This window comes from Tenrec ecaudatus, chromosome 6, assembly GCF_050624435.1.
Source record: "Tenrec ecaudatus isolate mTenEca1 chromosome 6, mTenEca1.hap1, whole genome shotgun sequence".
Lineage (NCBI taxonomy): Eukaryota > Metazoa > Chordata > Mammalia > Afrosoricida > Tenrecidae > Tenrec > Tenrec ecaudatus.
The window spans coordinates 93,482,461-93,504,383 of record NC_134535.1 but is presented as its reverse complement, the minus strand read 5'-3'; the positions used below and the strand labels follow the sequence as shown (position 1 = coordinate 93,504,383).

The 21,923-nt window shown below is 41.8% G+C and overlaps 1 protein-coding gene across 2 annotated transcripts in view; it reads right to left on the bottom strand.

Moving 5' to 3' along the window:
- Positions 1-279: 279 nt before the first annotated feature.
- The window catches only part of GXYLT1 (glucoside xylosyltransferase 1), a 217,016-nt gene continuing 195,372 nt past the window's right edge, over positions 280-21,923 (bottom strand). The window contains exon 9 of one of the 2 annotated variants that reach the window (XM_075551873.1): positions 280-377. In XM_075551873.1, coding sequence (XP_075407988.1) covers positions 306-377 — 72 coding nt within the window. In that variant the 3' untranslated portion in view covers positions 280-305. The remainder of the gene's footprint in view (positions 378-21,923) is intronic. The other variant, XM_075551878.1, reaches the window with a different exon arrangement.

Sequence of the window (21,923 nt, the reverse complement as noted above, 5' to 3'; positions counted from 1 at the left end):
GAGTCCCAGCATCTCAGACTAGGACTTAGAAGGGCAGTGGTGGGCTGAGAAACGCAGGTCATTAACTCCAGTGATCCCACTCGGACTCATTAGTAGTGGGACAACTGGCAGGACGGGTCTCCTGGCTTCTTGGAGGATGAGCTACACAACATCACCAATGGAGTTTTCTTACCAAATAAAGCATTTAATTGAATCTAATCACACCGTCGGGCCTAATTTTCAATCAGAGGAAATGCAGAGTAGAAAGGAAAACAGTCAAATGGCTCAGGAAGGAACGCGTTAGATAAATCCAGAGTGTGAGGCGTTCAGCAAGACACCATCAAGACCCTCCTCCAAGTGAATGCTACTAAATCTGCAGCAGGAACAACCATCTTCACCTGCAAAGGAAAGGGGCCAAACGCAACACTCAATGTTCTATTGACTCTTCGTTTTCTCATTACAAAAGGCATTCTTACAACAATTGGAGATAATTTAATCTGAACATGACCTCAAATTATCATTCACTTCCTTGGCTATAGTTCTATGGTAACATTTGTTGCACCTAGAGAGAACATACATGAACCTTATACTGTTTTTAACTAATTAGAATGTGGAAAATTGTTATAAGAACCAGAATTATTTTTTAAATGACATAAAAATAAGCTCTGTCAACCTCACTGCCATTGAGTCAATTCTCTGACTCCTAGTGACCTTATAGGAACTGTCCCTATAGATTTCCTAAATTGTAAATCTTTATGGGAGCAGAAACCTCATCTTTCTCCCACAAATGGCTGATGGGGCTTTGAACAACCGACCTTGAAGTTAGCAGCTCAACACAACCCACTTTGCCACCAGAACTCCTAAAAATGGGATAGTAATGTCATTTCCTCCCTGAGAAATCGGTTTATCTGCTAGCTCATACTAGTAGGCAGGTTCTTCAAAGCTTTGTTTACCTCCAAATGCTTGTGCAAATCACAAAATTAAGCACACTCCTCCCCGGCACATACACATGTTTGTTTTTGAAATGTTGCATGTGTCTCTGAGCAAATAATTTCGCCAAACCTAAAACACCACGTTTTCATGCCTCAACATCCCTGAAATCAGAATGTAATTTTAATCAACAGTATGCAATATCTAGCCTTTTTTTTCTTACCGGTGCATCTTATTTTTGTTTGTTTTTGGTGCTTCACTGGTGCATCTTCTAAACCAGTGTCCAGATTCAATGAAATGAGCGACGTTATACAATGAATAGCACAGCTCATTTTATTGCCAGGTGTCGCCAAAATGTAAAGTGATTTAGAGTTAAGGTCAAGAACAAGGATAAGGTGAAGTTCTATTATTTCCCTCCCCTCGTCTACTGCGTCCTTGGAAAGGCCTTCCCCCTTGAGGACTGCTGTGCCTGGACGCCGCCAGCAGGCTCTTTGGGCGGAGGGTTTGTTGGGGGCTCCTGTGGTTTGTTTCGTTGGGGCGCTGATGGTGGTGGTTGCTGTGGGCAAGTGATCTAACCCTGGGCTTTTTTACTGGGCAAATATGGTGTGATTTCTTTTTTGCTGGCCTGTTTATTTCATAGGAAACAGCTGATCAAACTGTCCCAAGAAGCCCGCGTGGGTGCCTGAGGCAGGTGTTGGGTGAATGTGGCTGGCCTTCGCTGTGGGACCATTTCATCACCTTGTTTCAATAGGCAACTAAACAGAAGAACTAGCAGGACGTGGGGCTGAAGATCAAAGAGAACCGGGGGTTTTTACTTTTAAAAACCACAGAAATACAGTGAACAAAAAGATGATTTAGTAGACCTAGGTACCCCCCTTTCTGCCCATTGGAAAGTTTTATCATTTAGGGAAAAAAGGAAGAGAAAATACATGTGGATTAAGCATCTGACCTAGACCAGCTATGTGAACAGCCTTGTTATCACATAGGAAAAGAGATTATGGCAGATTCGCTGGGTTAAAATCTAACACTTTATCATGATCTCCCTTTTGACCAATTTAAAAATTGTTCTAGTTTTTGCCAGGGAAGCCAGCTCCTAGCACATCATTATGGGTCCGGTAGGTGCAATTGTACAGCGATAATAAGTAAAGATTATTGTAAAGCATGAGAGATAGAAGAGAAATATAGAAATAAATTGAGTTAGACACATTTCATAGTAGCATGCTCACTGCAGCCCCGCTTGGTGGTCCACGTGGAGGGAGAGAATCTTTAATGCTAACCAAGGCTTTTATATTCTCTGGGGACATGCAAGCCCCCTAATTACAGGTGAGGACCTACCATCATAGGAAAGGGCTGTGCTATTGGGAATACAGTAATGGGAGGGGATTATCTAGGGGTAACTTTGGATGTCACAGGGCCAGTTTGCCTGGCTCAACTGATAGAGACCATTATCAGTAGGGTGTGACCTCCACCTGCAGGAACCAAGTTAAAGGTAGCAATCCTCAGGGAGAAGTAATCCATTGTCCCCAGCAGCAGGGAGCAGGCCCACCCCTGTGGTGTGGGGAGACAGCAGTCTGGCAGTGACTGCTTCAGGGATGATGTCTGTAAGCATCTGACCTCCCCCCACAAGTTTTTATTATTTTATGTTTTATTTTCAACTTGGTTTTTTTCCTGTTTTATTTTGCTATTATTGATAGCTTTTTTGACTCTTTGTGTGTGTGTGTGTGTGTGTATGTATATATATGTATATATATATATGTATATATATATATGAAATCTGGGATGGGTGAAGCTATAGATACAGTAGCTGAATTGATGGTTCGTTGGGAGCATGGCAGAGCGGCTAGTGAGAATGGGGACATAAGAGCAAGGAGTACAAGAAATGTTCTAAATTTGATTTTCGTAATGATTGTAGACTCTTCTTGATATGACTGAACTATTGAATTATATGCTTTCTGGATTGTGTCCCAAAAAAACTGCTTATATAAAAATAGACATATATAAATCCCCATTTACACTTCGAGACAGAGTTGGCAGACCTAGATCATTTTAACATACGTCCTTCCATCAGGATGAGGAGCACACCAAAGAGTGAGAATGTTTTGTCCCTTGGAATAATAGCTATTACTCTCTCTAAATTAAAATGTTCCTGTCAGTTGTCCTTGACATTTACTCCTCATCAGGAATGAAATATACCTTCATCAGACCTAACAATGAGGGAGGTGAGTCTCCTCATACTTAAGACCAGAAGATGATATACTTTGTTAATGTGGGCGGTGTTAATACCTTGTTAATGTGCTCACAAATCAGCCATTAGCCATATTAATGAACAGATTCAAGATTAATATTGTTATTGAAATGCAGAATTTAAATTTCATCAGTTTTCCAATGTGTTAAAGACCAGAGCCATTAGTGGGTAATTTATTGAAACTCTTCATCGAGAGGAAGGGCGTTAAAAGACGATGATAATGAGATAAAAGCAGCCATTTTTCTCCTTTGAAACATATCCTCCAAAAATCCCAATTTTTTTAATAATGACCCAATAAAGAAGCAATGTGGTACCAAAGGGCAACTATGGTATCATCTCATGTATACAGCATCTGTACAATTGGCACATCCATAAAAAGAGAGTTAGTAAGTGGCCCAAAGGATGGGTAGGAGTGGGGAAAGGGAATCATGACTTCCCGGGCACTGAGTTTATGCTAAAGATAAAGACAACAATTTGGGAAAGGTGATGTTCCCACGATACTGTGGGCATGACCAGTGTCATTAAATTCTATACATGAAAATGACTGAATTGAAAGATGATTTGTTGCGTTTGTTTTACCACAATAAAAAGGAGGAAGAACAGAAGAGAAGTAAAATAATGTAGTATTAAGTGGAGCTGTGTGTTTAAAAAAGGAAAAGATGTTTGGGGGGGTTGTTTGGGGTTTTTTGGGGGAATTTGTTTTCCTGTAAAGAACTAGTTTTAAATATGTGAAAGGAATGACAAAATGGATTATTAGCATTAGACCAACACCTCATAACATTATCTTAGAGACCAGATTAAATGACTGCTGAAAGGTCCTGAAGCAAAATGACTCATCTGATTTTCATTTTTGCTCTCTGTCCCTTTAAACAGACTGAATTCTTCAGTAGCTCACAATGCTAAAGGCAAAGTGATCTGCTAATTTCTCTGAACTAACCTTCAAAATGGCTTTCATTTTATTTTATTTTTTTCAGGAAAACATATTTTGACATCCCTGTTCCTTAGTTCATCTCAGAGCTCTAAACTCATTTAGGTAAGTGCTTCCAAGAATCATCTCAACACCATTTCTAGAGAAGAAAACACCTGGGATATTTTTTCTTCACTGGAAGAAGAAAGAGCAGAGTAATAGAACAAACAGGCACATATTCCTGAGAGAGTGCTTGGGCAACTAGAGTGGATAACTTTTAACTCTCTGATTTTAATTATAAGACTATCATCTACTTAATAGAGATATTGAGAATTTTAAGTTAGTGTATGTTAATATATAAAAAAAGGCCTCTAAAATGTTAGCTCCATTAGCAGGTTCAAATATCCCTACTTCTCACTTAACTGATGACCTACGAATATCAACCTCATCTCTCACTGGTCATCAAGCAGTAGGTTTCTGCATTTTTCTGAAATCTATATTTTACTTTTTGAACTTTCTTACATAATATGCAATTTCTAAATTTTTATGGGATGGGCAAGGCACAGACTGGAGGATGATATTTGTAAGCTATATAATATGTTCACAAATACTGAGATGCAGAATATCCAAAGAACTCCTAAAACCCAATAGTTACAAGGTAACCCAATAAAAATTGGCTAATAGTTTGTAATAGCCACTTTAGTTGTTGTTGTTGTGAAGTGGGTGGAGATTTACAGAGCAAATAGATTTCTCATTCAACAATCCGTATACATTTTGTTTCATGCCGCTGATGGCAATCCCCATAAAGCATCTCATCCCACTTCCTCTGTGTGTTTCTGGTTTACCTTTCTCCTTCTTTCCTAACACTTCGGAATGTTGGTCTTGGGTGAATGGTTAATTATTCTAAGGTGTGCATGCCTCCCCAGGGCTATTGTTCCTTCTCTAGGCCTATTCTTTGGCTGAGATTAAAGCCATTGGGTGAGTTCATTTCCAGACTTGAAGAGTGACTCAGGCCCTAGTCTCAGGGGTTCCACCAATAACCCTGGTCAATGTTTATATTGTTGAATTTTGGTTCCCTCGTTATCCACCATCTTCTAGTAGGGCCCTTTACAGAACAATTGGTAGTGGTAGCTGGGCACCATCTAGTTCTTCTCCTCTTGGGTCGATCTCCCTGATGTTTTCATGGCCTCATTGTGATCCTTTTTCAGCAGTTGGTAGTTGTAGCCAGGTACCCTCTAGTTTTAGTCCACTGGACTGATGGTTTCCAGTTGTCTTCAACTGTCATCCTCTTCTTTGCTGTATACAGGCAGAGACTAATGGTTGCCCCTTAGATGGTTGCCCATGAGCTAAGAGCCCAGTCTCTCCTCACCGAAGTAGAATGTTGTTTTGTGGGCTGTGTTATGCCAGCCGACCTCATTGTGAACAGACCCTTTAAGAGACACATAACCATACAGTCAGCGTGAGCGATGAAAATAATAACAATGTCCAATCTATCGGGGTTATGAGGGCATGGGGCAGGGGAAAAGAGCTGATCCCAAGGGCTCAATAGAAAGAACATGTCTAGAAAAGAATGAGGGCAACATATGTACAAACATGCCTGATTCAATTGATGTATGGATTGTGATAAGAGTTATATAGAGTCCCCAATAAAATGATGTTTTTAAAGAGAAAATATGAGCAGTCAGTACATGGAAAATTGTGTCTTGACAACATTAGTCATCAGAGAAATGCAAATTAAAATCACAATGAGATATTGTTCACACCCACTCCAATTGTAAAACAAAAACCAAAAAAAGCCTCATCCCCTATGTGCCAGAATTTCCACTCCTAGTCATTCACCCAAGAGGAACAGATATTCATGGAAAGAGACTTGGACAAGAATTTCACAGCAGCTTAACTCATAATAGCCACAAACTGGAAGCCACCCAGCTAGTCTTCAATAGGAGAACGGATAAACGAACCACGGAATACTCACTCACACATGGAAACACTACTTAGCAACAGAAAGGAACTAATTGCTGGTAGATACAACAATACAGGTGAGCCTCCAAACAATAGGCTAAGTCAGAGAACGTTGTAGTCCATACTCTGAAGCTCCATTTATATGAAACTCTGGGGCAAGTACAGCTGATTAAAGTAGAAGAAAATCGGAATACTGTGTGTTTCAGGGGAAGTTTGGGAAAGGGCAGGCAGGGACTCCAGCGATCTGGTAACATTCTGTATCTTGATAAGGGTTTGCATGATAAAGAGGTTTGCATTGATCAAATTCCATAAATATAGGGTTAAGTTTTATTAACTCTCCTTATACAGTTTTTACATTAAAAAGATAGTAACTGGAAGCAGATGTCAAAGACATATTTTAAACGAAATGTATTGACACCTGCTATTTACTTAGAATGTGTCAAAAACAAAATTAAATAATTGAAGAGAAGGGGATGAATAACTGAACTATCATGTTCAAGAAATGGAGTAAAATGTTTACAGTAGAATTTAGATGGGGAATGGACAGGTTTTCACTGTAAAATGCATTACTGTAATGCTAAAATAAAATATTGGAAAATTTGTTTGAAATGATACAAAATTGGATTGCAAAAGCACTGCTGTGAAAAATGTCACAGTAATTGCCGAGGACATTCCAGAAAGGGCACTTTTTTTTTTAATCAGAGACACGCATACATACACACAGTTGTTTTTTTTATTACAATTGAAGCTTCATAAAGCATTTGTTTTGTGTATGTCTTTTTGAATAATTTTTTTCTTTTACAGTACTGTCTATTGTTTTCCTCCACAGACACACTAAAAACCATTTTTAAAGTTACAGGAATCATAAACTAAGCATACTATAAAGTCAAAAAATATTGACACAAGATCTCAATCCCAGCAAGAGGGTCATGGGTTCATTGGATATTATACCTACATGAAGGATAGGTAGGACTTACAAGAAAAACAAAAGTGAATTCAAAGATCCTTTCAGATTGTATTAACATCTGTTTTTCAAAGCAGGCACCATGTTTTTAATGTTAGTTTGCGGTAGTTTTTCCCCCTGAATTTTATTCTATATCAGAGTCCTGTCATGCTTCATCCCTGACCTGACTGGAATCTCTCTAGAAGTACTGGATGAAAATCCAGATTTTAGGGCCTACTCCATTCCAACAGAATCAAAAACTCCGAAGTGTGGGATGAATGCATGTACTTCAATGCTCTTGTGTGACGGAGAACCAGAGCCCAAGCCCAGGCCATTTTTAGATCTTAAGTACTCTCTCTGAGTCACAGGCACATAATGGTTTGGCACTCTACCCACTAACTTGTGCCAACGTGTGAACAGCTCTACGGAATGTTCCCCAGTTAGGCTTCCAGCCCTTCCCTCACACACATTTTGGGGGTCTCCTGTGGGCTGGGTCCGAGCTCCTTAAGTGCAGCCTCCTTTTCCAGCTGATTGAGAGAGTTAGGTTGATGGCTGCCTTCGGGAGTACTATGGGATCACTTATGGAGCCAGCTCTGCAGCTCCCAGCCAGAGGAGGCATCATGGGATATGCAGACCGGGGTGTGCAGAGGGGTCTGTAAAGAGGAAGGGACGCAGACTCTGATCACTGCCTCATTCATTTCGTAATAAATATTTTTGTGTACTTACAGTGCAGAGGCCAAGCTCCACCCTGTCCCCCTGCCCTTTCTTTGTGTCTCTTAGAAATTATCCTTCCAGTGTGTTTATGGGAGACATGTACATTGCTGATTCCTATCTATTATTTAGCAGGCATGTATCCCCTAATCTTTCATCCAAGTGTAAATTGACTAAAATGTATGTTTAAGGGCACTCGTGAGGAACAAGGGGATATGACCGTGGAGGCATTTGAGTGCAGGGAGAGGGATAAAGTGAACTCCAGCCCCATGCTTCCCTACTATCAATGGAAAGCAGCAATTCTTTCTGTTCCTTCTGCTATGCAATTTACAACACCCCTGGTGGTGCTTTGAATAAGCATATGAATGCTAACTGCAAGGTCCTTGATTCAAATCCACCCATCATTCCAAGGGGTACAAAATGGAGCTCTCTGCTCCTGTTGAGAGTTACAGCTTCTGAAACCCTACACAGGATTGCTAGGCGCTGGAATCGACACATATATATATATGCTTCAAATGAACTTGTATGTCACTAAAGACTCTAGGTCAAAAAATAAATAGATAGATAGATAGATAAAAAAAGACTCTAGGTCCACTGCAATTTTAGATCCGAGAGGGAAAGATTCTGGAAAGGTTTGTTCAGACTGTGAGCCTTTACTTGCATTTATTAATTTACTTAGGTCTTTAAAGACACATATTCTGCATCATTGCACAGCCCATTTCAACAAATGAAACCAGTAACAATATCCCATTCAATGTAGTTCTTTTTTTTACTGATTATGAGCCAGAATCAACTGGATGGCAGTGAGTTGGTTGGTTGGTTGGTTGGTTGGTTGGTTGGTTGGTTGGTTGGTTGGTTGTACAATCCACTCATGCCTCATTCCCAAGTCTACTGGGATGGGAAAGGGTATCCTCACTCTGGGAACCTGGAACTACTGTCTCCACTTGCCAAACTGTGTTCCAGAACTCTGGTCCAGCAAGCTCTGTCGTCAGCCAGTAACCATCATTAAATGGGCCCTGAAAATGCTGCCAATGACATCCCACTTTAGGCAGATGACAAGACAGGGAAATAATGGGTTTCTGAAGACAAGTCCACAAAGAAATCATTCTCATAAAAACAAAATATAAAAAGTTGGAGGGGCAGAACGCTAAAAGGGAGGGCCCCTCGTGAAATGGAAAGACAGGGAATGTACATAAAGGAAGCACTTGTCCTAACAGACCAGCTATCCCAGCCAGATCGGCCCACTCTTGATCGCCAGTGCACCCACCTCCTGGGGTCCTAAATGAAAAAAGAGAACCCCTTCTTTGAAAGCTGTTCTTAGGAAGGTCCAGTGCCAGCCAAGAAATCCTAACTGGCAGCATGGCCTCCACTAGAGGATGCAGGCCGACAGCCCAGAATAAGTCCAGGTCCCTCCAGTCAGAAGCCTTTGCTATAGAATCCATGCCAAAGAACTGCTACACACCCATCCTGCCGCCACAATTCTGCCTGACGAAGCCATCCCCTGGAAGTCCTGACCCATTCTTTTGAATAAATATGATGCTACTTCCCTGCTTGAACTTCTTTTTAAAACCTGGCAAGTTTTGGCTCAAGGAGACCCACCTTATCATGACAAACAACACTAATAAATTTGTTCTTTTTAATAAAACCTTACCAAATGGAAATCTTTTGCCTCTCTGGATTAGTTTCAATCAATAGAAAAGACCCCTCCTTCCTAATGTTGACTGGGAAACAGTGTCCCCCTTCCCATCCCCGCCCAGCCATGGTCAACATTGCTGGTCATCAAACTAAAGACGGAGAATTGCTTTCCTAAAGAAACACATTGAGTTTTCTTTAACATGTATATTATATTTATTTAACACAAAGTCTGTATACAAATAAATAAAATATATTTAAAAACCCACAATTTGGAAATGGCTTAGCTTCCTTGTAGTCTCTTACCTCGCTGCCCAAGATGTATAGTATCCTTAGATCACACTCTGTCCAGCCAGAGTCCCACTGAGATATTTTTCCATACCAATATTTAGCTACATAATTTACAGGGTAAAGTATGAACCAAAGTGCCGAGTCCTTTATTTAAACATTATTATAAATTTCAAGATTTATAACATTATTTATAGCATTAATACAGAGCATTAAACGAAGCACGCTTATCCCTCCCATACCTACCTCCCTTCCCTCATCCCCCCAGTTACCCACCTAAGGAAGAAAGCAATAGAATGATATCAATCATATGAGTTGAAGGAATTAATCATACCAAGAAGAAAGACTGGAAGAGTTTTACTAGACAGTGCACACACATCCAAAGCCTGCTTAAATTGCTTGCTGATGCTTAGAAGTAGAGAAAGTATATGTAGAAGAAAGCTATAAATAATCAACTATTTTTAAATCATTTCAAAGAAGAAAGAACACATGTAGGCTAAGTGAAGTAGACGAGAAAGTCTGCGTGTCAAGAAAAGCTAGTACAGTAACTCAACTATGAAGAGCTCGTGGAGACAGGTAAGTCAATACCTGAATAAGCTTTGAAAAGGAGTGGACAAGGAGGGAAGGAGTCCTGGTGGCTAAATGTTCAGCTGCTAACTGAAAGGCCAACAATTTAAGCCCACTAGCTACTCCACAGGAGAACATATCTGGTCATCTCCAAAAAAGATTACAGCCTAGGAAACTTTATGAGGCATTTCTACTCTGTCCTGTAAGGTTCCTATGAATCAAAATCAACCTAGCAGTACACTGCAGCAATAGTCATTCTGTGAGGGCACTTAATTGGGGATCAAAAGTAGTAACAGCAAGAAAACCTTTTGGTAGCATACTGTTACCACATAAGGCAGTGGTTCTCAACCTTCCTAATGCCTCGACCCTTTAATATAGTTCCTCAGGCTGTGGTGACACCCTCAACCATAACATTATTTTCATTACTACTTCATAACTGTAGTTTTACTACTGTTATGAATCAGGCAACCCCTGTGAAAAGGTTGTTTGACCCTCAAAGGTGTCACGACCCACAGGTTGGGGACTGCTGACACAAGAGAATAAGGCTCCTATTTCCCCCTCATGCACTCCTCAGAGGTATAGTCCATTCATGCTGCTGAAGACCAAATTAAAAGCAAAAAAAATTCAGGCATCCAGAGGAAAAAGTACATAGTACATACAAAGGAAAAAAGATGAGAATTGGAAAAAAAAAGATGAGAATTGTAGCCAACCATGCAAACCAGAATACAAGGGAATGACCATCTTTAAAAGGCTGGAAGGAAACATGGACAGCCCAGAATTTTATACCTAACAAAAATATCTTTCCAAAATGAAGTAAAAATAAAAGCTTCCTCAGAAAAATAAGAAATCAATTGCCTACATACTACTCACTCTAAGAACTGTTAAAAAAAAACTTCCTAATACAGAAGAAATATATCCACCATTGGGGAAGGGAGCTGCAACATAAAAAGAGAGAGCTTAGAATAAACTTTATGGTGTTGAATTAGAGATATCAGCAGAAACTTATTATTTTTAATATTTAAATGCACAAATAAGACAGAAATCTATGGAGTTACATGTGTTTATTTCCTAGCTCTTTATAAACTGAGGAAGCCTCTAACAGCCTTACCATCAGGTAGAGACCATTGTCATCTTGATTATGCTGTATCGACCTTGACACTTGCCCTGCTGACCACCCTATAAACACGACCTGAACATGTTCTGGGTGCAAGTATCTCTTACTGGTTCCATGACAGAAATGTCTTCCCTGGCTTTTTTATTATTATTGCTTGGGGGAGGGGCGTTGTCGAGCCCTTCTTACACATTATTTGTATCTTTAGCTGCATACTATTTTGTTTTAATCCTTAGCACCTTAGCATGTTTTTGGTTTTGGTTTTTTTTTCTGTTGGGTCTTCGTAATAAGTAGATTTATTGTGCCAACCTGGTCAATAGGAACATGTGGGATTAATAATATCACTGTTTGATTGAAGAACAGAGAGATAAATGGCTCAGCAAGCCCCACCTCTCTCTCTTGCTCTCTGGTGATCAGACCAGCATGAGGCTGCCTTAGCTAGTTCTCTGCCTCAACTTATGAGCTACACTACCCATGGGACACCCAACCTGTGGATTGTGTCCCTAGAGCTTGAGGTTCCTTCAAAACCTGCTTCGCCACACTGCTGGTGTATACATCACTTGAGTTTGGAACCGTCAGATCCTGTTGTCTGGCTGACTGTTAATGACCCACCTGCTGTTTACTGCCTGTGGCCAGACTGCCTGCATTGCTCTGTGGAAGACTCAGCTGTCTGCTTCCTTGACCTTGGACTGAGCAGCCCTCGTAAGTTGAAGGACTTCCAGTATATTAAATGTTCCATGGAAGTGAGTTGAACTGAGCCCTCTGTACTGCTGTGTGGACTGATTAGCTGTTATATTCCTTCATGCTCTATATATCTATATCCATATCTATAGATATAGAGTTATAAAATCATAAGTGTCCTGTTTTGTTTCTTTAGAGAACCCTGCCTAACACAGGGGGAGTGGATGTATAATGAGAATAACTGATACAGGAGTACAGGGGTGGGGGTGGATGATGGGGAGGGTCGGGGATCTCGTGAGTAAGTGCTGGAGACAGTATGGGGGGGGGAGCACTAGAGTGGATGGTGATTGCATAACTCGTCTTGGAGACGATTTAACCATGGGAGGAGACTGTTCTTAAAAAAACAATGCAAGGGTGATTGCACAATCCTCCTTGCTAGGATTGAACTACTGAATTACTTGCAATAAAACTGTTGGAAAAAAAGAAAAAAATTAAAGATTACCCATCTGTTAGAGTAAGAAATAAAAACAATATATACATAGAGAGCAAAGAGTAGATACTCAATAAATGTTATCTATTTGGGTGTACCAGGCATTTTTATGCCTTTAATCTGCCTCCCATTTATGAATTTCAGAAAGCAGGCTCACAGTAGCTGTGTGAGTAATGCAATTTAGAAGTAAGCCACCTAGATTTGAACCCTAATGTGATAGACTGTAGAGGCCCTGGAACTGTGGCGTCTCTAGCTAATATAAACAGGTAAAATGCTCAGCCTGAAAGGTTGGAAGTTTGAGTCCACCCAGAGGTACCTTGGAAGAATGATCCAGTGATCTATTTCTGAAAAATCAGCCACTGAAAACCCATGGAATCGGAACCCTGGCAATGGGTATAATTGGTTTGGTGACTGCCTGATCGGTTTACCAAGCTCAGTTTACTGTGACCATGCAGAGCGCAGCGAGGAATGGGGGTGGGGGGGGTCAGCGACAAGAGCAAAGGGAGCAACAAGGAAGCTTCTCCCCGACACTAGAGTTAGCATGGCCCTGCAGCTAGGGACTCCAGGAGCATCCACCGTGACCTCCACCTGCACTGTGAGGGCGCCGTTAGTTTCTGATTAAAAAATGATAGAATAACTTGGAATGACATTTTCATTATTACCTCCGACTGCAATGCCAAAGGACGGCTGGTGACATGTTAATTACGATGCCATTACACTTAGGAGTCTCTTTCCACCTCTCTCTACTGAGATCACCGCCCACCTTCCTGTTGTTAAGGGACTGTCAATGATGGACCCCAGAAGCCTTCACTGCCGAATTAGCCATGAGCTGTTGTGAGGGAGAACTACAGAGACTAAGGTTTTGGCCTTAAAAACCATCATCTCACAAAGCATCTTTCCATTCACGTATTTTGACAGAATGTCAGTGCTGTCATTTCACACAGGAGAGAACACAGAGCCACTGATTCTGTGTCTGAAAACGCCATGCCCGCCATTCCTCGGGCTTCGGAATCGGAGAATCGTTAGCCAGGCTGATGTAAACTTTCTTAATTGTCATGGTAGTGGAGGAGGGAGAGAAAACCTTCTGACAAAAATGGGTCACAAACTATCTAGGCTTGTTTTAATCAGTTATGTAAATTATCCAGACCCACAAACCAAGCCCTTAGAGAAAAAGAAATCAGGCTAGTTGGAAAGATATATGGCTATAAGCAAAATATTTTAAATTGAAAGCATATTTTAAAAGTACATCGATCTGCACATCTCTACCCTTAGCTGCACACAATAAAAACCAGCGTAAATGTTTTGAGAAGGAAGAGGGAAAAGGAGGGAGGGAGGAAAAACGGTCTGTTAATCTAGGGCTGTCAATGCTGCTTAAAGGCCAGTGGGCCACTTCTAACATGCAGAAGAGTCCACAGAAATGCTGAAAATTCATCATGCTAGTGTGGAGGAGGTTAACCATTTTTAACTAATCTGTAATCCCAGTAGTAGCATAGGTTAAAGTTCCCCCAAAATTTAAACTCAAAAAAGTCACCGGATGAAGAAATTAGATGGTGCCCGGCTATCAGATAAAATAGTGTCTGGGGTCGTAAAGGCTTGTTTCTGAACAAGCAACCACCTAAGGAAGATGTCAACTAGATCTTCATGGAGGAAGTACACCATCATCAGGCACAAAGAACTGTGAAGCATGGAACCAGGAGTAAAAGGGAGGGACTAGTCTCAGAGCCTAACATCGGCGAATCTAGCTTACAGAAGGCTCTGGAACCCAGGGTGATTGGTGGACTATGAGGAAAGAAACCTCTATCCACAATCTATCCTCTATCCACAATCGTGGGACAGGAGGAACGTGATCACTAAACTAATTGCATTGGTGAGCTGGGTATAGAAGGTCAAAGACAGAAGCCTGACTTGAACAGTTAAAATCTGTGAGCAGATTTCCACTAGGATGAATGCTGGACCTGGTCTGGTTCCCAAAATCTTATGGATTTAGGGGTTGTATGGTTTTGATTGGACAAATTAGGGGGGACCCCGGGAATGTTATCTCATTGGGATCACCCTCTTGAAGTTGTGATATATGTTTTGTTTTGTTTTCATTTTAGGTGTTATCAAAACCAGGCCTGATGAACCTATAGAGTCAGCAAGTGGAATAAGGGTTGGGGGAGAGGGGGACACAGAGGTGCTGGTAGGGTGAAGGGGGTGATGACCTCAAGGGGTCCCTAGAGGAAAAGAATGATTGGAAACTAACTGTAGTCGCAAAGGTACTAGCAAAATTCTGCAAGACGTGATTGAACTATGGAATGATTTCATGTATGTATTAATCACAATCGGTATTTAAAAAACACCAGAAACTGTAAAGCGTGCTTGCAGTCTTCCTTGTTCTCACAGTGGTTCAAAAGCCGTTCTACACACCTGCGCTTAACCAAGAGAACGGGGGAAAAATACCTGCTCTACCTACAGCGGTGTGACAATGACGAACTGGCCTGCCTACACCTACACCTACACCTACACCTACACACACACCTACACCTACACACACACCTACACCTACACACACACCTACACCTACACACACACCTACACCTACACACACACCTACACACACACCTACACCTACACACACACCTACACCTACACACACACCTACACCTACACACACACCTACACACACCTACACACACCTACACACACACCTACACACACGCGCACACACACACACAGTTTGTTAAGCACTGAAAAGCCACTGAGCCAGTGCGTTGTAACACAAAGGGATAGAGAGTGTGGTCTAGTGAACGGCTCCACAGTATTCCGCTTTGAAGAGATATTCCTGCTGTTGCTAGTAGTTAGCTGCTCCTGTTGTTGTTTCTCCACAGCCACGCCCTGAAAGAACAGATGTAGTTCCCTCAAGGGCCGCGGACTTCACCCACTAGGCTAGCACGGGCCAAAGCTCTCTGTTGACAGACTCTCCTGATGGCCAAGTCCTCTGCGCGGGTTCAAATGTCCAGTCAATGTTTGATGAATAAATAGGTCTAAATCGAAGCGCTCCCTGGCTGAGCTTGTTCTCCTCAAACTGCACATCCACAGAATACAAAATGAGAACACCAGTAATCGCAATGTGTTGCTGTTTTGTGGCGTCGCGTTGGTTCTGACTCATAAGGACCATGTAATATAGGACAGCGCAGAATTTCTCCCTAGGGATTCCAAAACTACAGTCTTCATGGAAGCAGAGTGCCACAACTCTCTCCCTCAGCACAGCTTGCGGATTCCAACTGCCAACCTTTAAGTTTGCAGTCAAGCCCTTAACCAACTGCGCCACTGGGGCTCTGTTAACAACAGTGATTATGTATTGTATATTGCGAGCTGAACGCCACCGGACTGGACGGTGTTTTATTCTGCTACACACAAGGCTGCTCTGAGTCAGAGCCCGCTCTGCAGAAGCCAATAGCAGGAAGACGCTACGCATGCGCGTCACGTGGCAGACATTATTTGACTTAATCTTGACTGCAAACACACGAAGTGGGTATTGCCATTAGCCCCATGTCACATATGAGAAAACTGAAAAATGGATACAAAATCATTTGTCCAACTGGTAAGTAACGAAAATGAGATTCTAATTTGAGTTTCTCTCACAGTAATGCCTCGGTTCTTTACCAATGGACTGTAATCTCCTCATCCATCCTTCATGTGGGAGAATTATAGTCCCAAAGAGGCTAATAAGAGAGTAGTTGGACGGATGTCTGGAAGTACCAGGTTCTCTTACATTTGAAAAGCCCAGAGCTCTGTTTGCTTTGTGTAAATGGCAGTTCTACCGGACATACTAATCCACCATCCCTAGTAAATGTGATCTCACAGAGGAGAACTCCAAGGTCTGTTATCCTTAGTGATGGTCGTACGTATGCTGGGTCTGAGGTCTATTCTTACACAGTTCACTCTGGTTTAATAGGCGTCTGCCTTCTGCACAGCACTAAGGAAGCAAGAGCTGTCCCACTTGACTCAAGAGACGGAAGCTTGAACAGATGAGAGCCTTTGAAAACAACTGTGCGACATTTAAGGTAGCCGTTAAGTGGGTCTGATTATGGCTGCCCAGAGTAGCTGACCACCCACATCCTTTGGAGTCCTTAAGACTTCTTGTGGTAGTTACATAGTTTTGTGTCAATTTGAAGATATAAAAGTGTAGGGATGGAATCTAGCCTGTATATCACATCACAGCCTGATGGTTCCTCCTTGTGGGTGTGACCTTCTCTTAAGGAGGGTCCTGGGAACCTCATTTTCTCTCTCTGCCTTCACCTTCCTATTGACAAGCCCTGCTGACATCTGGGGGGAGCCCTGGAAATGTGTCTACCCCCATTGGATCCACCGACTTTGCACCCACTGGCCAGGGATGTTCCTGCATTCTGCATCATTGCATGAGGCTGCATGAGTCTGAAGAGAGACTTATGGACTAGTATCAGACTTCTGGACTTGAGTTGGACTGGTCTGGGATGTTTTCCTGATATACAATCACTTCTTGATATGAAGCTCCTTCTTATACATACATTAGTGTCCCTAGATCTGTATCTCCAATCAACCTGGCCTAATACACTTCTCAAGAATCCAGGTTTAAACTGCAAAAGTCTTCATCATTGCAGACAGGATGCCTGAGCCCTGCTGGCTGGCTGCTGCTGAGCTCTGGACTTGGTCTCTGGCCATGGGATTCACAGCTCCGCCAGAGCCCTCTTCCTTTCCAGCCACATGCCCAGCAGGGCTCCCTGGCCTGTCCAGGTCTGTCAATGCCCAGTCAGGACCTGGCAGGACTTGCTCCTTCATTATGCTTGTGCAGTACCAGATCTCCCATCTCGTGCTCTCTCCCCATGGCTCACCTCCTCAGCCCTCAAATACTGCCATACCAACAGCTTCATTGTCCACGTTGAGATACGTGGTAAACGTGGACACGGTGTTACCGAGGCACAGGAAAGCTGTTGTAAATACACAGGTCTAGGTAAGCTCACCCCATCAGGTGTCCACAGAACTAACCTATCTTAACACAAAATTACAATTAATTTGGATGCCTTTTCTAGGAATCCCTCTAGTTTCTTTCCTGTTTCTCCCTTCTACAGTTTTTTTGTTTGTTTTTAGCTATGAGTTTATTTAAACAAAATTGACGCGTTTTTTTGTAATAGCTATGAGTTTCACGTTTCCACTACCCACTTCATCTCTAATCTCCATTCGCTTCATCTTCTGCATCCAACCCTCAACAGAATTGACTTCATACCTTCTTCTGGTGAGGTGCCTTCGAGTGGTTCTGACTCACAATAATCCTAAATACAACAGAACGAAGTGCTGCCTTGCGCTGTGCCAATTCACAATTGTCCCTATGCTGGATCCCAGTGTGCAGTCACAGTGCCAATCCCTCCTGTTGAGGCCTTCCCCTTTTCCACTGCCCCGCCACTTCACCAAGCAGGCTGTCCTGCTCCAGGGTCCAGTCTCTCCTAATAACACCTCCAGTGTACATATGATAACGTCTCTCCATCCTTGCCACTAAGAAGCATTCAAGCTGTACTTCGTCTAAGACAGGCATTTCCTTAGCAGTCGGTGGCACTTTATATTCTTCACCAGCAGCACAGTGCAAATGCATCGATTCTTCTTCAGTCTTCCTTATCCTATGTCCAACTTGCACATGCATTTGAGGCAACTGAAAATACTGAGTGTCCCTTAGTCCTCAAAGTAACATGCTCGCTTTTCAACACTTTAAAGAGTCTTGTGCGGCAAGTTCACCTAATGTAATGAGTCGTTTGATGTCTTGACGCCTGCGGACAACCCAGCTCCGGTAACCTCATCTGTGTGCAAAGTGATAATACATTATCTGATCATTGACGGCTGATTTTTTTTTTTTACATAGTTGCCAGATCCTTTTTCCAAGATGTCTTTCAGTCAGCAGTCGAGCATTGGCACCAACCAGAGACTCTCTGTAAAAGGACTAGGATCGGTGCCAGTCTCTCTGCAGTCATTTCACCTCATGGGACACACCTTACGTGTGTCAGAATAGAACCACAAATGACCAATTGCTCAAAAATGGATCAGCAGGCCTTTCTTTGGGGCCACTTCTGTGTGGATTCCAAAGCATTAGCCATTTGCCCCACTCTTTATAAATGACAGGAACCTTCAAATATTTGAAAAATCGTTATTTTCTGACTTAAATTTCAATTATTCTTCACATGGCATAATTATGAGATCCTCTCTTCCGGACCTTGTCCTCTATCTTTAGCTCATTAGCGTTTTCCTAGAAATGTCTCATCCGCAGGCGCTAAACCCTGACCACTGGGAACACGGGACCACTGAAGACTCCTTCTCATTGCCCTGTCTCTCTGCTACCCCAGCCTCATAGTGCCCTATCTCTGTTAGCAACCTCTTCACTCTGGTGCCTTCTGGGTCACGGGAAATGATATAATTTCCCCTGGAACTTTATTTGTGAATTCTTCTTAAGTTGCTTTCTTCCATCTTGACCTTGTGCAGAGGATTTTTTTTTTTTTTTTGGTTCAACCCAAGTATAGGATTTTCCATTTATCCCTGTTACATTTCAACATGTTCATTTCAATCCTATTTCACAGCCTGTCAAGACCTTTTTGAGTTTTAATGCTTTCATCTATCATGTTAACTCTTCTTTCTATTGCGTTGTCTGCAGATTTGATAATCATCCCTCATGATTTTTCTCTTTTCTATATCAAATTCAACTTCAAGATGACTGGGTTTTCAAACCTAACTGTTAAAGTTCTTTCCACTGCCTTTAGCTGCTCTGTGGAACAGTGCGTCACAGACATCCGCAGCTCCCTGGTCCTGGGTTATGAATCCTGTCTCTTAGTACAGTGGTTCTCAAGTCCTAGTGGACGTCAGAAGTTTCTGGTGCAATTGTTTCAATTCTCACTCCCAGGGCTCAGCATTAGCAATCAACTCAATCGATTGGAGATTTCCAGAACATGTCCCTATAGGAAGCACCCCCAAGTGACTGATTATTTTCAGATCGTATTTAGACATTTCTTTAGGATCACCAACTTGTGTTTTGACTCTTGGGGGAGGAAAGAGAGAGGGAGAAGGTTATGAGTTGAATTATATCCCAAAAGCACATGTTGTGAACCCGACTATACTTGGGATTATTATCCCATTTAGGAACAAGGTTCCTTTGCTATGTTAATGTGATAGTATTCACGTAGAATGTGTCCTGAGTCAACCTCTGTTGACACACCCAAGAAGGCTATTAAGCAAAGGGTTGAGAGGGGCAGGGGGTGTCCAGGAGCAAAAATGGGAGAAGATAGATGCTGTGAGACAGAAAAATCACCAAGACATCAAAGAACGTGACTTTGCCACCAAATCAGTGAGAAGCCTTTCCCTAGAGCTAGGGAACTGAATTCAGACATTCAGCCTTCCAAACTATGAGGGAACCAGCTTCTGCCTGTTGAAGCCATTCATTTGTGACATTTCTGCTATCATACAATAGGTAACCAACAAAAGTGTGCAAACAGGATGTGAGGGCCATCTGGCTGCACTATCTGTCACCCCGTTGATGGCCAGGGCTGATTCGGCTGATCTGGCTGACTAAGCAGGTGTCCCCTTCCTCCCTCACCGCTCCATGTGCGTCTCTCCCGAAGCTGCCCGCTCGGTTGAGGAGGACGACCGTCCTTCAGTCGAGGGTAGACCAGTAGCTGCGCTCCCCCGCTAGAGCCTCCAAACAAGCCTCAAACACGTACAAACAAATTGCGTTTTCTAGCCACTGCCTCAGGTCCCAAATATCGTTCAAGGAAATAAAATGTGTTTCAGGTTTCAGGTTGGTTTGTTTTATGAATTAGGTGGGGGTTCCTAGATGATCATTTTTGCATTCAACCTATCAAACCTCCCGATGGGCTTGCCCTGACACCGCCTTCTATTTCCTTGGCGCATCTCCCCTCTAGCCTCTCACTTCCCTTCTCTCCCTTCCCTCCTAACTTTGGTCCTGATCAAAGTCTGTCTTTGGTATGAAAACATTTATCTTGACTTTTTTATGACAGTGGTCTCATATAATATTTGTCCTTTTGTGATTGACTGGCTTCATTTGGTGTCAAGTCCTCCAACTCTACCGATGCCATAAGGTTTTCAGCAGCTACTTCCTCTAAACCGGGCAACAGATCCCGTCTCAATAGTCTGTTCTGAGTCTGGAAGCTCTGCTGACACCTGCTCACTGTAGGTGCCCATGCTAGCACTAGACATACTAGTGACAAGCCTTCCGGCTTCAGAAGACACGGGCCCCAACGCTGCAACAAACTGACCAACAAGCGGGAGATGCCATCTGTGGGGGTATTGCAGGTTGTATTGTTGCTTTTAGCAGTTTTGTTGACATGGATGCACATATCATACCATGTAATGGTTTAAACATATTGAAAAGAGTTGTGCCAACATCACCACAATCAAGTTTGGAATGTTTCCTTCTTTTTTGTACTTATTATTAGCTCTTCATTTCCCCCAACTTCCCCTGCCATAGCCCTAAGAAATTATTAATCCGGTTAGTGTCTCTATAGATTCAGCTATCCTGGATATTATACAAAGAAAAACATACAAAACGAAACAAAAAGTTCCAACAACAATAAAATAAAAGAGAAAACCCTAAATCAAAAAAATCAGAAAATAATAAAACTAGAAAAAAACTTTTAAATAGGTCAACAGGGAGGACAAGTGATAAGGTGTTAAATTTAGACTTAATTACATCTTGCTTCATCCACTTTCCGGGCAATCTGTGAAGCAATTCTTTATTCCTTCTCAGAGCTTTATCCTAGTGTACAGGGATCCTGTTGGGATTTGTATGTTCATCTTGTGCCACTTTGCCAAAACTTCCATTATCTCCAACAATCGTATCATCTGAAAATAAAATTTACTTCTTTTTTTGCAAATTTGGATTCCTTTAATTTCTCATTGTTGTCTGATAGCCTGGCGAAGACTTCCAGAACACTATTTAATACGAGTGGCGGTAAAAAGGCATCTTTGTCTAGCTCCCAGTCACAAGGGGAATGCTTTCAATTTCTTCCCATTGAATGAGGTGCTGGCTTTTGGTTTTGCATATATGCTCTTTATTATGTTGAGAAATTTCCTATTTTGACTTTATTGAGTGCTTTTATCAGGGATAGCTGTTGTTTTGCCAAATGCTTTTTATACATCAATTGATGTAATCATGTAGTTCTTTTCCTTTAGTGGAGTACATTATTTTTCAAATGTTGGGCCATCATTCCATACCTGAGATGAATACTACATCATGATATATTATATTTTCGATATTTTTTCAAAGACTATTGGTTTTTGTATTTTGTCTTTTCTCATTTATTTCCATTTTTATTCCTTATTCCTTTAATTATGCAGATTTTAAACAGAAGGCTGTTCAGTTTACATGTGTCTGATATTTTCTTAATTTTCCTATTTCTGATTTCTAATTTTATAACATTGTTATCTGATCAAATTGTCATGTCTCAGCGTGTTTACGTTTAT